The following is a 15909-nucleotide window of genomic DNA, read 5'->3' on the forward strand; positions in this document are numbered from 1 at the left end:
GATAGTAATTTGCAATTTGTTGGCTATACCTTATGGTTTTGGAGATGTTAGATCTGGCTAGCTGCTTGGGCCCTGGCTGTGAGGGATTGAGGTAGTGGTCTAGGCAACTGTCCAGTTTGGACTTATTGCTATGCTTCTCATAGCTGCAGTGTCTTAAGCTGGTTATACTACAGTGACTTAAAGGTGAGACTTTGGGAGACTTGGAATTTTTCCAGGATAATTAGAAGGTGCAGGATAGTCTGCTGTGACAGGCTGGCTACAACCTAATGAATTGTCATCCCTTGAAAATTCAATGAAGAGTCTGTCAGGTCCGGTACTGCCTCCCTGCATACTTAGCTGAAGATTATGCAAGAACACTAAGTAGTGAATTTACAGCCCTAAATTAAAGCAAGTGTTGTAAGCGTTAGCAGCTATGGACAGGGATTCAAAATAGGCCCTGGCATTTTAAGTACACAGAGAACAGCCCCCCATCTGCCCAATAAATAGTGACTGTGGCATCTTACAGCAGCCACTCTGGCATTTGCCAGAATCCACAGATTGATAGTCTGGACCTGAGCAGTAGCAATAAATTTGCTAGTTTGAGTGTGTGCAGAGGGATGTTCTGTAAAAATGTGTTTTGTTTTCTATAAAATGTGTAACATTTGTACGTGAGCTACATGCCAGGCTTATGTTCCTCTTGCCTATAACCACAGTGATCAAAACTATTCAACAGAAGTCTCTTCCAAGTCAGGTGAGTGGGAAATGGATCCTCTGTGGCATACAATATATTAAGTAGGCTTGGATTAGGAATGTGGAAGTTGTTCTTTCTGAAATTTCTGCCAGTGGTTATGTGCTTATTTCTTGCCACTGTTGGGTTGCAATAAGCATTTGACCTCTGGTCGTTATTTATCTTCATTGCCTAGCTATGCATTGCTTGAATGAACAGAAAGGAGAATGCATGCTAGGTATATGGTGTTGGCTGTAAAGCAGGCCTCAGCCAGTCTCATTTAGAACACCATACAGACCGCTGTCTATATACATTTTGTGGTCACAGGCTCATTGCACCCCTGCCTAATGGTTTATAATTTAGTGGTGAGCACAACGTCCCCTTTTTGCTATAGTTTATCCAGAAAAGCACACCCTCTGACCAGCAGATATAGTGTTGCCTCCCTGTAATATCTTTTACTGGGTGGCTTTTGCTTGCTTGGGGGCAGCTGGCATTTGCTTCTAGGGATGTGTATGTGCAGCACAGGGTACTGGAGATGCATTGTGAGTGATGCTTCCTATGGGTGGCTAAATAACGTGGCCTTGCCGTATAAACACTAACATCAGGGTTGTCCAGTCTACCAATCAGTGTAGCTCTAATTTTCAGACAAACATTTGTTTAGGACCCCTTTGTTTTATAATATGAATTCATATTATCCATCTAAGAGGGCAAAACAGAGCATCACAAAATTTACAATATTTGGCCTGGAGGCTGGTCTTCAGCAAATAAGCATTCTGCCCATATGTAGCTTTAGTTCCCCTTTTAATTTTCTTTTTGTTCTCAAGGCCATTCAAACTGTACCAGAAATAAGCTAATGAGAAACAAACAGGCCATGTAAGATACAAGAAAAAAAAAGTATGTAGAAAGACAAGTTACAGAATTAAGGTGGCCATATGTGGGCGGATTTTAGCTGTCCTTAAGAATGATTCGGCAGCTTATCTGTCTGTTTATGGGCACGAATGACGGTCCTCCCTCACCACCCTCTGGCCAGAAACTGGGCTCATCTCGATCAGGCAGGTTGAATTTTTCCATCGGATTAGGGACCGGATCAGCTTGTCAATGCGGTCCCATAACCGACAGTGCCTATATCCGCCATTTTAATTCAATCGTTTGGCCCTAGGGCCAAAATTACATTTCTTAGCTATTAAGTCAGCCTCATGTCTTCAGTTATTGTAGATAGCCTAGTGTAGGTTTCATAGCGCAAGAGTAAAGAGTTTGAACCCTAGTATATAACACAATGAAGGTAATTCTCTTTTTGTGGTTCCTATGCTTTTTACAAAAAAAGGCAAGTGCATTAGTTAACGCAAGTAATGGCTTAAGGGCTTGCAAAGGGAAGTGGAACCAAAAGTAGCATTGCAAGCTTTATGGCTGACGCCCTGGAGGCCTTGTGCTTTTATATAGTCATGTAACCGCTCATGTGACCTCTAATATCTTTATAAATACAGTAAGGGACTCATTCTCTATATATTATATAATTCCTTGAAATATGAAGCATGCAAAAGATGCATCTGTAGAAAAACGAATTAATTTCTATTAATTCCTTTCCCAAATCTGATTTAAAACAACACGGTTACAAATAAATGTATTTATAGACTCATTTATTGATCACAGTAAAAATGTTAGTCTGACCTGGAAATAATGAAGTGTGTGCAGACATGCCCGTATTGCATTTCTGTGAATGTGTCAGAATGCTGCACCTTATATCTGCATCACTGCACACTTGTATACCACATTTTTGCTTTGGCTACTTCGGCTAATTTCACTTGCTTAACCAAAAATGATTTTTTTTATTTTTTGCTACTCATTAACTTCTTCCTCATCTTCCTCAAACGCCTCCTCCCCATCATTGGCTGTAGCTTCTTGATACTGCTGGTACTCTGAGACAAGGTCGTTCATGTTGCTTTCAGCTTCTGTGAATTCCATCTCATCCATTCCTTCCCCTGTGAACCAGTGCAGGAAAGCCTTTCTTCTGAACATGGCAGAGAACTGCTCAGAGATCCTCTTGAATATCTCTTGGATTGCTGTACTGTTGCCAATGAAAGTGGAAGCCATTTTCAAGCCACGCGGAGGAATGTCACACACTGCTACTTTGACATTGTTGGGGATCCATTCAACAAAGTAACTGCTATTTTTGTTCTGAACTGCTAACATCTGCTCATCTACTTCCTTCATTGACATAGGACCTCTGAAGACTGTGGCTACAGTCAAATATCGTCCATGACGTGGGTCACAAGCAGCCATCATGTTCTTGGCATCAAACATCTGTTGTGTTAATTCTGGTACCGTGAGGGCTCGATACTGCTGACTTCCTCGAGCAGTCAAAGGTGCAAATCCAGGCATGAAAAAATGGAGGCGTGGAAATGGGACCATATTGACTGCCAACTTGCGAAGGTCAGCATTGAGCTGCCCAGGAAATCGTAACGATGTGGTAACCCCACTCATTGTTGCAGACACCAGGTGGTTCAGATCCCCATAGGTAGGAGTAGTGAGTTTCAGGGTACGGAAACAAATATCATAGAGGGCTTCGTTGTCAATGCAGTAAGTTTCATCTGTGTTCTCGACCAGCTGATGTACGGACAAGGTGGCATTGTAAGGCTCCACAACAGTGTCAGAGACTTTAGGGGACGGCATAACACTAAATGTGTTCATTATCCTGTCTGGATATTCTTCTCGTATCTTGCTTATCATTAGTGTTCCCATACCAGAACCCGTTCCTCCTCCAAGAGAGTGAGTAAGCTGGAACCCTTGCAAACAGTCACAGTGCTCACACTCTTTTCTGACAATGTCCAGTACAGAATCAACAAGCTCTGCACCTTCTGTGTAATGTCCTTTTGCCCAGTTGTTTCCTGCCCCAGTTTGCCCTAAACAAAATTAGCAGGGGAAAAAAAGATGTGAATGCAAAATCAGAGACACAAGCTGAATAAGCGTGTACAAAGCACACTCTATGCAAAACAAATTCTAGCCCTTTATAGTCCTACAACCACCATGCATCCCCACCGCTCTTGCAGGTCACATAACAGACATGCTCAAAGCTGATTTATCTAAACAGCAACTACTGGCAACAAAGAGGCTGTGCTAAATGTCCAAAGGGGTGAGTAACAATGGGGAGCTAGCATTTAAATTGTATAGAGACTGGGGGAGGGGATATCTGTTATTGTAATCAGTGGATATTATTCCACATTTAATAATTGTTTAGACCTTTTGCTGTATGACAACCTTTCCCAGGACATAGGATGGACCTTCAAACAATTTATAGAGGGACTACGTGATGACTAAATAAACATAATGCAGGGAGGCTACATGAAGAGCATGCTATCTAAATAGAGGCAAGTTTTTTCTCATGGAAGAAGACATGCTCTAGGGTGTTTTTGTGTTGGCTGGGCCCAGATCAAAATATTTAGTGCAGAGTCAAATTATTCCAAATTGTACTCATAGCCCTCTAGCTATGGCTGAACTTCAACTTCCCTGAGCTGGTGGTAGCTGTAGTTTAACAACTGCAGGGTGCATGTTGGACAACCCATAGTGTACTGTTGCAGTCATGTCCCTGAAAAGAGATCATCTATGGTTTGCAGTGGAATTTCTTTTCTCAAGTGGCATAACTAGACCAAGGTGCACAGCAACCGCAAACCTCCTCTTCCCCTCTGATAGTTTGCACCACCCTCTTGCTTTTTAGGCAGGAGAGTGACTGTGGTGGCGGGATTTCTACAACTATAGAGGAAGCAGACCTGTAATTGTGAGGGGTCAGGGAGGCCTGGACCATGGGCCTCTGTATTCATCCCTGTTTGTGCCCATCCCAATCACAGTAACAGATGAGGGGTTAAACTTGTCCCACACAAAGTGCAAGTACAACTAAAGCAATTGCTTACTGGTGCATACCAAAAATAAAATTGTCCGGTCTGAACAACTCTCCAAATTGTCCTGATCTCACACTGTCCATGGTTCCTGGTTCCAGATCCACTAGAATTGCCCTGGGCACATACTTCTGAGCTGAAAGAAATTAATAATAACCTTGTAAGTGACAAGCTGGAACCATAAGAAATTGTTTCACTTTTGCTCATAAATGTACAAATGAGTAAGAATGCACACTTGCAACAGAGGTTCAGCACTTATTTGTATAAATGATGCAGATAAGCTATAAGTGCTTCATGTTATGCAGTCCGTTCTAAACCAGTTCTGAGTCAGTCAAACTAATTGTCATTTTGCATATATGTTTCCCCAGTAGCTCATCTTCTTTTCAAAATTCAAAACTAGAGTTAAACAAGAAGCTAAATAATTGTGAACCCATAAATTATAAAAAATGAAGACCACTTGCAATTTGTCTCAGAAAATTACTCTCTACATCATACTAAAAGTTAATTTTAAGGCAACCATGGCCCTTTAGCAGGGATGATCTGATGATCAAAGATGCTCCCATTAGTTCCCCATCTTCTTTTCTGCTGATTCACTGCACTGCTCTGTGCTGCTGTCAGTTACTGAGTTTAGGGGCCAACTTCAGGGCCGCCATCAGAAATCACGGGGCCCCTCACAACACAATTTTCTGGGCCCCCCTCCTCCCACGCCCTGCCCCCCAATGGCCCCTCTCATCAGTACAAAGGACACACAGCATTGGTAGCTAGGGCCCCCAAAAACATCCTCCAGCTCCCAAACCCCCCCAAGCATCCTCCAGCTTTCCCCCAGCTCCCACCAGAATCCTCCGGCTCCCCACTGCATCTGCACAGCCCTCCCCCAGCATCCGCCTGTGGCTTCCCTGTATCCTCCAGCTCCACCCCCAGCGACTTACTCCGGCTCCCCGCCCTCCACCCCAGCTACTTACACCCGCTCCCCGCCCTCCACCCCAGCTACTTACTCCCGCTCCCCGCCCTCCACCCCAGCTACTTACTCCCGCTCCCCGCCCTCCACCCCAGCTACTTACTCCCGCTCCCCACCCCAGCTACTTACTCCCGCTCCCCTGCAGCTTCCTCTGGCAACTTCCTTCTTCTGCGTCCTCTTCATATGTGCCGGCTCCCCGCTGCATCTTAACATTTTATAAGGTTGCGCCCCATGCGTACGGACGCACGGGGTGCAACCAATCAAATTTCCCACTGGCCACCAATGAACCAATGACAGGGCCCGGAGTTCTTTAAAGGGGGCCTGAGCTAAAAAACTGTATCACGGCCGGGTCCCCTTTAAAGCAACCGTCTTCCGGGCCCGGGACAACTGTCCCCCCTGATGGCGGCCCTGGCCAACTTACAATATACTGTATATATAGAATATAAATGTCACAATATAAAGCTGATTAGTAAATAATACAGATTATTTGTGCATGGCAGCTCTGAAAACAGAGCAATTAGCATCAGAAATTAATAATCAGCACTGCGGCTCTCAGTACTCAGCACTGTAGGATAGGAACCAATCAGCAGCTAGGCTGACCTGATAGGGAACTGAAGCCTGTCTTTGGTTGTGAGAGTGCAGGGCTGTGATTGGCTATCCCCCTCCTACTGTGCTTCTGGCAGGGACTGTTGGACACACCCACTCTTCATTTGAAACACAGACAGAGAACTGATAGGATCTATAAGGAGCTCCAATAAAGGGACCATTTTCACAGATAGGATTAATTTTTAGCCCAAAGTGAAATCAGCACCATATATTATTCATAATTGCCTACAAAATTAGGGGTTTTTTTTCCATTTATCCAATATGTCTCCTTTAACAGCTGCTCAGAGCATACATGTAAGTGTTGCAGACACCTCTAAAAGATTCCAGAATGGTGACCCTCTATGACAACTTTGAAGTACTGTTATAAGGATGCTAAACCTTAACAATGCTTCAAAAAGTTCAGTATATAAAATATGGCATTTCTAGTCTAGTTTTTAAGTACAGTAGCTGTAAATTATTACAGGCATTTTGTGACATTTCTACTTCAGTTGGGAGTAAAAATGAAGACAAAACGTGGATCAGTGAAAGAAGGCATTATGTAAGGAACCGGGGTAATCACCTTGGAAACAGCTCTGCCTTCTGCAGCTAAAGATTTAAACTCCTGTTTGTGTAATGGCTTTTACCCCACTTTTGATGACAATATATGCAGGTCGTAGTCCAAAAGGCTTCAGTGGGAGAACAGCACCATTTTTAGACTTGAAACTGTACATTTCAGACATACCAGCTCTCCCGCCTGCCACATATAAACACATCTATTTTACTAGGCCAGCTTCTGTTTACAAGATACACACTGTATATCAGCAGCAGCTACCTGGAGTCTGAGCATTACACAGCAGGTCACTGTGCTGTCACACAAATGTTATTTCTCCAAAGGGTTAGACTTGGTCTTTTGTTTATTTTACCTTAAAAAGGCAAGTAAGAGGCCATATCTTATTATGGGCACAGAATATTCATTTCTGCATATCTATTTGCCTACTGTAAACACAAGAGTGCCTTGGATGAGGCAAACTATATAAGAACTTCCAACCACAATATGAAAATATGGAGTGTGCATTCTGTAAGCACAGTAAGGCACTTTTTCATACTTTACAGTCCAGTTAATGAAACATAGAATGCCCCCTTAATTGTGCATTATTTAGACATCTAGGAAGTCCTTGAGGCAGGGCCGCCATCATTAACTTTGGGGCCCCGTACAAGATATTTATATAGGGCCCTCCATGAACACAAGTGCACAGTGCCAAAATTTTGGCCACACCCCTTGTGTGTGCAAAATAAACAGCTGATTCCCCTATAATAAGCAGTTCATAGAGTTTCATTAATAAATGTGCTAATTAATTGTCCGTTCATTAACAGTCAGTGGTGTTTGCCCTAATTTCATCTCCTTCCTGTCCCTGCCCTTGACCTTTAGGGGCCCAATAACTAGTCAGAACACCACTGAGTAACCTCGACAAGAAACGCCCACGGATACACAACCTCACTGTGTGCATAACAAATCTCATACAGAAGTTTAACTGTGGCTTTTTTTTTCTGAAAATTCATTTTTTAATGACATTCAGACAAAATTCCAATCAATTCCCTAAGAAACAGAGACCTAAGGAGAAGATAGGCAAGGGATCATTTAGATTTGGTTCAGAACTGAGCATGCATTAAAGCTGGACTGGCAATCTGTGGATTCTGGCAAATGCCAGAGGGGCTGCTGTAAGGTGCCATAGGCAGTCACTATTTAGTGGTCTGGGGGGGGGGATGTTTGGGCCTCTGTGTACTTGAAATTCCAGGGCCTATTTTGTATCCCCATCCAGGCCTGTTGCCACCTTGCTATGATTGCCAATGTACCTGCTCTACTAAATTGTATGCATTAATGCTTAGGACCTTGAACTACCAAAAATTGGAACCTGGCAGTAATTCCTGGGTACGCCTAGAATCTATGTGCACATGCACCAAGTAAAGCAAATACTAATGGTCATATTTTTTCTCCAAACTGCAGCATTTTTACCATAATTACAATGTAATTGTGGACGCAAGGGGCTGTCACCTGACGCAACTTCACTCTATGCATTAAAACATTTGCAACTGTGCATGTACTTCAACACAAACCAGCCACAATTGTGCTGATGGTATGTTATCAAATGACGTTGTGCATGATTCTTTAACCATCAATGTGCTGCATCTATTGATGAAGGCCACTATGGGAACCCTGCAGCTACAGCCACCCTCTTGGCAATGGGATTGTGGAAGTTGTAATTTAGAACACAAGTTTGACACTGTTGGTCAATGCATCCCCATTTGCATTCTTTGGTAAAACTGAAAGGGTGCAGTAATTTTAGCGGAAGACAGACAAATGCTCTCTATTAGGAGCTGATGATTTCATGTTATGTTGGCTGAAGGGTCTAACCATTTGACCAGTTTATTGTACAAAAGGTTGGCCCAACCCGTGGGTTTTATTTACTGTACAATAAATATTACTCTGAGCTGTCAGCTAACAGCCTTTGTACTGGGCTAGAGTGGATTACCCAAGAGACCAGGAATGAGTCCAGCCTAAAGCCGTCACTAAGCAGTGCGCTCACATAAAGCAGATGTTGAACTCACACAGACCAAATAAAAATGGATGCTGGCCAGCAGCAAAGCATCCAGTAAAATATATATTTTATCTTAGCTGTATTCACTTTCTATCCAGGATATAGAAGCTTGTTTCAAAACACAACCACTCTCTAAAAAAGGGAAATCTTTATCCCACTATTTTTTGCTGCCTAAATTACAACTAGTGTGATAGATATGAAGAACTGAAGGAGGCTGTTTTCTTTCATTTCCCCTCTTAATTACCCTGAGGACAGTTAAAATAATCAATTATTTTTATCTCCCTTGGAGTGATACTGGCACTAAGTTATCAAAACGCATAGCAGATCAGAGAGGAAGACTGATGGTTACTGGCACAAGTAAATGTATGTATAACTTTATTTATATAGTACAGTTACTAGGATACACAGTGCTGTACAGTTTTATAAAGTTATTCACTAAGATGGGTCTTGACTAAATGTTAAAATGCAAAGGCAGGGTTTGAACCAAAAAACACTCAGTTGCACCTGTGTCCTAGCCCTGTTATAACAGTTGATGGTGTTTGTTCATGTGCAGATGTCATGTCACGGTGAGCATATTTTACATTTAAGTGGTAAATGTACATGACAAATGGGACAGACATCTAACTGTTTATGGGAACCACAACTGTTGGCATGTATACTTGTACATAGAAGAGACTGATGATGGTTTGTTTTTATACAGGAAAAATATGGATGATAGTAAGTTGCCCAATAGCACTGTGCAGGGGAGCAACAATCAGAATCTACAGAAGATTGTGTACACATGGAGAACATCAAGCAAACAAAACTTCCAAGGTATGCAGTCAGAACACGGCCAGATATCTGCCAACGCACACACAGGTATCAGCCAGTTTGTACAAATAAGTGACTGTGCTTGTCGACTTTGGACAGACATCATACTGTTTTCTGATCACACTGTTTTCAATCCCAGAAGAGCATTTATGTATGGTTGCAAAACTACCCAGGCCTTGCCCAGACTTCCCAAGACGCTGTTCTACTCACAAGATGATTCATTGTAGTACACGTTAATCCTCTCAAGCTGCAGAGCCGAGTCACCAACATATCCTCCTGCTGGATCAATTCCATGCTCGTCACTGATCACTTCCCAAAACTTGAAGAAAAACAGTAAAACAAGAAGAGGAAACTGTTAGCTGAGAAACAGAACTTGTATAGTGCCAAGCTGTGCCCAGTACTTAGCGGGTGTTATGTGTAAATAGCTGAGGATGCCTTGACTTTCCTGTGCAGAGTAGGAGCCCATCTGACTTGTGTCTAAGCATCTCTTTGTCCTGTTTGTTTTCTTAGGAATTCAGCAGCTCACACACATCCCTACAATCAACTATTCTTTCCACCAAGACACTATTACATACACCAAGCTGGGGTATCTAATAATGTAACAAAGAATATTTGAAATACTTATAGCACATTATCTAGACAGGAACAACAAAGGATCTGCCATCACTATGACTATGGACATATTTGGTTTTAAGTATACACACACATATCACCTGGAACACAGCATCCATTGGCAATTACCACAGCATTGTAAATACACAAAAACTATGGATATTGAGCTTTATGCTTTGTCATTTATTTCCAAGCCACTCTATTACGTCACAGTCTGAAGACACATAAAAAGTACCTTCCTGTCAGATTCCTGTCCCAGCCGTCTGTGATGTGCCACAGATTGTGCCAGCTGAGGCTTTCATTTTACATAATGAAAGGACAATTCCCTGACTTACTGGCTAAAAGTCTGAGGACTCTATTAACTGACCATGTAGAACTGGAAAGGGGCAGAGTATACTGCTGTAAACCAAAAGGGTGGCCTACTCACCTCAGTCCAGCCTGTAACACTTTAGGAGGCAATAACTATACCAATACTCTAATCTATCAAATTTGCCATAGTATGACTGGGCATATTTAAAATTATTTATTTAATCAATAAATGTATTTTTTTAGTTGTAATACTGGTGTGTAGGCAGCCATCTCAGGTAATTGTGCTTGATCTTATGCTTTTACAACGCAACTGCTTTTAGATTTGCTATTGTTTCTCCTACTCAATGTAACTGGAGGACTTGGATTTTTACTATTGAGTGTTATATTTATATCTACCATTAGGTGGAGAATAGGAGAATTTTTAGCAAAGCAGGTGTCAGGGAGCTGGTATCTTGTAACTTGCCCATTTTTCTGTTGATAGACTGCTGGGGAGGGGGAGCGGGGTGACGTCACTTCAACTTGCAGCACAGCAGCAAAGTGTGAAGTTTAGCATAGCATAGTGTAACCCAGCATTCTGTTAACATATAAACGTTTGCAGTGATTTGATTTATAAAGTGAAGTGATTTATAAAGTGAAGTGATTTGATTTATAAAAGCCACAATATAAGGGCAGTGGCAGACGGGGAGATTAGTTGCCCTGTGACAAATTTTTGTTGCCGCCCAACTAATCTTCCCACAATGCCATCCCACCGGCAAGAATGTAAATTGCCGGTGGGATGGTATACGCTTTGCACGAAGTTGCCTTGAGAGGAAACTTTAGGCAACTTTGGAAAATCGTAGAGACATTATGCCATCCCACCGGCGATTTACAATTTTGCCAGTGGGATGGCATTGCGGGGAGATTAGTCACCCGCGGCAACGAAGATTTGTTGCAGGGCAACTAATCTTCCCATCTGCCACTGCCCTAAGAATACAATTCTGATTAATTGGGTTTGGTTAAAGAAACAGTGCTCACCCCATTAGAGGTGGGTTTGAGGCAAAGAAGCAGTATCTAGGTAAGGACTGTCCAACTTGAGATCCACAGGCCAGATGTGGACCTCCATAGTAATACTAGTAGTAGGCAGTCTCACACATTAAATTTATATTTAGTGTACAAAACAATCATAGATTTATCTGAAATTCAAAAAATTAACCATACCAAAAGGACAGAGGTACCTTAGTACCTCTGTCCTTTTGGACAGAAAGGAGGCACTCGGGGACCATGGAGCACTTTTGGTATGGTATATTTTTTTAAATTTTCATCCAATCTATGATGCACCAAATAAACTTTCATGTGTGACACTACTAGTTCTTGCGTTAGTTCTTGCATTAGAGGAGGCTTGTGCTTAGGTACTTGTTTTTGACAGATTTGGCCCTCCAGGAGATTTGTATGGTCCCCAGACTGCTCAAGGCCTTTACTCACCTCTATAGATGGCTGGGTGTGCCCATCTATTACGAGTGTAAGAATCTGTACTTATCAAATAAGAGAGATGTAGTTCAACAAAATTTGAAGGGCCATGGGGTAGACTGTGTTTTTTAATACATAATGACACACGCTAAATTTGTTTTGCCCATGACCCAACCTATACTAAAGACTACTCACTGGATCCCCTGGACCCCAAAAGTGCCACAATGGACTACCCTTATTAATGGGAAACTACCAATGATTAAATGAAGCTATCCTGCAATGGGCTGCCCCCAATAACCCTGTGGAGCCTTTGAATCCCCCTACTGGCTTGTACTGGCTGTGAATATTGAACTGTACAAATGAATTATCTGCCTATGTAACCTCTCAAACCCTGGTTAGTTTTTCGATGTATAAATTAACAAAATAAAACAAACAAAAAAAGAAGATTACCTTCCTATACTTTGCCATCTTGCATTGCTGTCCAAACTGACAGACTTCATATGTAAATATGTATCTTTATATAAGACATTTATCTTATATAATATATATGAGGATAAATCTACCATGGGGCTCTATGTATACACTGTCATCACTGACACATACAAATAAAGTCTGGTTTATTGCTTAAAATATAAACTTACATTTATGGGTTAATATAACACATTTTCTGTTGCTGATCACAGTATGACTCAGGTCTTATGAAGAATAGCCATGTTGCTTCACCACAGAAATATTTCACTCATTTAACTTTTAACTGTAAACAAGTATCTCAAAGTCAGCACTGAAAGGCTTTCTTCATTAGGCTAAAAATTGTTCCCATAATATCTCATTCATGAAGACTTACAGAAGCCTCTTAAATCTACCTACGAGCCTGCTGAAATGGTGATATGTGTATTAAAGGGAAGGTTACACTGAAATTATCTGTCACCATGTCACAAACATTTCTGACACCCAAACCACCTCTAGCTCCTAGTAATTTAGAGCTTGTCCATCCATAGACTTGGTAGATTTAAAGATATACTGACTCCATAAATTAAACCTTGTTTTACATCGTAATAACATTGTCTTTGCATGCTATTTATAAGTTTGACCAATTCTCTTACATTACCTATCTGATCCCCCATGTTCCTCTGTGAGGGGGCTGCCATATTTGTGCAGCAGTAGTCTGTTAGCATTATAAAACTCAGGTTGGGAAGGGACAGTCAGGTTGGCAAAGCCCAGTCAGGTTTAGGAAGTTCAAGTAACAAAGCCCTAACAGCTAAAAGCGATCAACATGACCTATAGGTAACTTTTAATGTACATTAATATTTTAAAGAGTAGTTTTTTTTTAATTTCAGTATCACTTTAAGGGGCTTATGATCTAATTAGGACTGAGTGGACCAACAAGGATCACTGATCAGACAAGATTGGTCCAATGCTGACATCCTTGCACAGGCGCCCTATGTGATATGATCTTTGACAAAGGGCAGCTTAACCAAATCAGTAGATTTTTATGTCCAGTTTAAAATAAATATGGATGTTTACATGAAAACTGACCAATATCTCTTTTGTATCTTCAAGAAGGAAAAAAAGCATATTGGGCAAAATAATCACTACTATATACATTTGCTGCACACCATTTACCAGAACTGACTGAGAGGTTAGTGATATGGCTGAAAGATGATGTGGCTGTGCTCTGCCAGTCAGCACGTGGTGATGGTACAACAGCTGGTAGCATTCCTGGCATAACAACAGGACACTCCCTGCTCCAAATGCTGCCAGACACAGAGATTGTGGGGGCTTTTCTGGATTCCAAAAGAATGAAAGACACATGTTTACTAAAGAACACTCCCTTCCAAAAATACAAAACCAAAGTGGATGTGTTATCTTTCGTTTGGCTTCCAGTTACCTTCAAGGGACATACTGTATGAAGACCCTGTTGATGATGTCACTGTATAATAATCCCTTAGAAGGACAGCACCCATGTTACAGTCTTACAATCACTCTCATATACTTTTAATGACCAGAGCTTTAAGTGCAGTCATCACTGTACTACAATAAAAAAGAGCTACACAAAGTAACAGCAGTAAATGCAAATGTAATAATAGTATTTTGCACGTTCAGCCACTGGGCGTTGTCATCATGTAAAATATTTGCAGACACCTGCAATTCTTGTCAAGTCCCACAATCAGAAAATAAAGAGGCTTATAGCGGCACTGTGTATTGCAGGGTTGTGGGGGATCTATTAGCCAGCCACTGCCAGTGAGAAAATAAAAACAACACATGATTTCATGAGTCTCTTACAGAGGCAATATCTTCATTAATAATAGCACCCACACAGACTGGAGAGCTGCAAGGCTGTTTTACACAGGCTGAGAACATAAATTAGAATATGTATGGGTATCAGTATCTGCCCCAAAATAGGAAAAAAAATTATTTAATGCTTGCAACTGTATTTTGCTGTTTCGTAGGAGAAAGCAGAGATCAGCCACAGAGCATTTTATTCAGCTCTTTGCTCACAGGGCACAGACGTGCTCACCCTCCAGCTGTACAGGAATGCTGCACACAACAGTGACACCTGTGATAGTGATAGATTCTGCAAAGGTCTTCTAAAAATACACTTCTGATTCACACTGGAGCAACCAGTTCCTTATGTACAGCTTTCTCCTATAAAGCTGCTTTACATTCTGTCATATACAGCAGCTCTGTACATGGCTTTTGAAGGAACACACACAGGGCATTTTCATCCCAACTCCACTGGGCACTCTCACAGCAGGCTGTGTGCTTGTAACACATAATGCTGGCACTGAGTGGGGCACAGAAGAGCAGATTATGTCACATACAAAGGCAAATTAACACTCCTGTTAAGAAATAATCAGTTTTATAGAACTATGATTCTCCTGACTTGTCATTGTCATGGGACATCTGCAACAAGAAAGGAAGCAAAATCTGTTTTAGTTTTATTTTGATGAACCCTATAACAGGGAGTGAAAAGAGAAGTGTCACAACATACTACATACCTTATATTTACTGTATATAACCCTTATATAGCACAATATCACAAGCTCCCAAACCCAGAATGTGCCCATCTCTGCAATAGTAATACTGAGTGAGCATGGGAGATGCCAGTACTGGGCACCTGATGTACAGTTCCACCTCTGGGCACTACAATCAGGACATGAGATGGTGACCAGGTGGTTGAGTGATGAAGAGTCACCATTGTGTCACCATTGTAAAATGCCCTGGTACCCCAGAACTGCACTGGCTCAGCCATTTTCCTGCCCTGCCTTGTATGGACACAGGCCCATTCCCTTCTCCAGGAAAAGGAAACGTGCGCTGTTGGAAAGGGAAAAATGATATTTTCAGCCAAGAGTCAGACACACCCAGGCAAGAACTTCTCTTCTAAACGCCACTTGTTTCAAGTTCGAGGGGAACTTCGGAAACAAGCGTGGCCATTCATCACCCTCTGTGAAAAAAAAATCCCTTCTTTGAACTGAACTAAAACTCTCAGCATCCACCAGTTTAAGTCAGCTCAACTACAGCTGGAGGGACTCTGACTGGGCATCGCTTCTGATATTCTGGTCGCTAGTTACACAGCACCCACTCCGCTACTTCATCAAATGCCAGGCAGCATTATCAGATTTGTATCAATTCCCTCTCGTATTTACCTTGGTTCCGATCTGGTTCCCGCACTGTCCTGCTTGGATATGCACAATTTCCCTCATAGCTGCTGCTTCCCTTCAGCCCGTCCCGTTAGCCCTTGCAGTGAATGGATCCTCCCTGTCCCTCAGAGCTCTGATATATCCGAGCCTCACACTCTGCCTGCAGCTGCCTCCTCTGGGCTGGGCCTGGGGAATGACACTTCTCACCCGGGCAATGGGTGGGAATACAGCTCTGGCCTTAAAGGAACAGTAACAGCAAAAAATGAAAGTGTATAAAAGTAATTACAATATAATGTACTGTTGCCCTGCATTGCTACAACTGGTGTGTTTGCCTCAGAAAGACTACTATAGTTTG

The 15909-nt window shown here is 42.0% G+C and overlaps 1 protein-coding gene across 1 annotated transcript; it reads right to left on the reverse strand.

Annotated features, from left to right (window-relative positions):
• Nucleotides 1–2326: 2326 nt before the first annotated feature.
• tubb6 (tubulin beta 6 class V) lies at nt 2327–15701 on the reverse strand. Its single transcript, NM_001008055.1, has 4 exons — nt 15561–15701; nt 9757–9865; nt 4622–4732; nt 2327–3606 (listed from the first exon to the last, which is right to left on the reverse strand). The coding sequence occupies exons 1-4, from the start codon at nt 15615–15617 to the stop codon at nt 2543–2545; spliced, it is 1341 nt and encodes a 446-aa protein (NP_001008056.1). The 5' UTR covers nt 15618–15701; the 3' UTR covers nt 2327–2542.
• Nucleotides 15702–15909: the final 208 nt, after the last annotated feature.

This window comes from Xenopus tropicalis, chromosome 6 (genome assembly GCF_000004195.4).
Source record: "Xenopus tropicalis strain Nigerian chromosome 6, UCB_Xtro_10.0, whole genome shotgun sequence".
In the NCBI taxonomy this organism is placed as follows: Eukaryota; Metazoa; Chordata; class Amphibia; order Anura; family Pipidae; genus Xenopus; species Xenopus tropicalis.

Excerpts from the sequence above, each read along its gene's own strand:
- tubb6 (NM_001008055.1), bottom strand. The coding sequence starts at position 15,617 with ATGAGGGAAATTGTGCATATCCAAGCAGGACAGTGCGGGAACCAGATC. Across the intron at positions 9,866-15,560 it reads GGAACCAGATCGGAACCAAG|TTTTGGGAAGTGATCAGTGA; the intron begins GTAAATACGAGA and ends TTTTTCTTCAAG. Across the intron at positions 3,607-4,621 it reads ACCGGACAATTTTATTTTTG|GGCAAACTGGGGCAGGAAAC; the intron begins GTATGCACCAGT and ends AATTTTGTTTAG.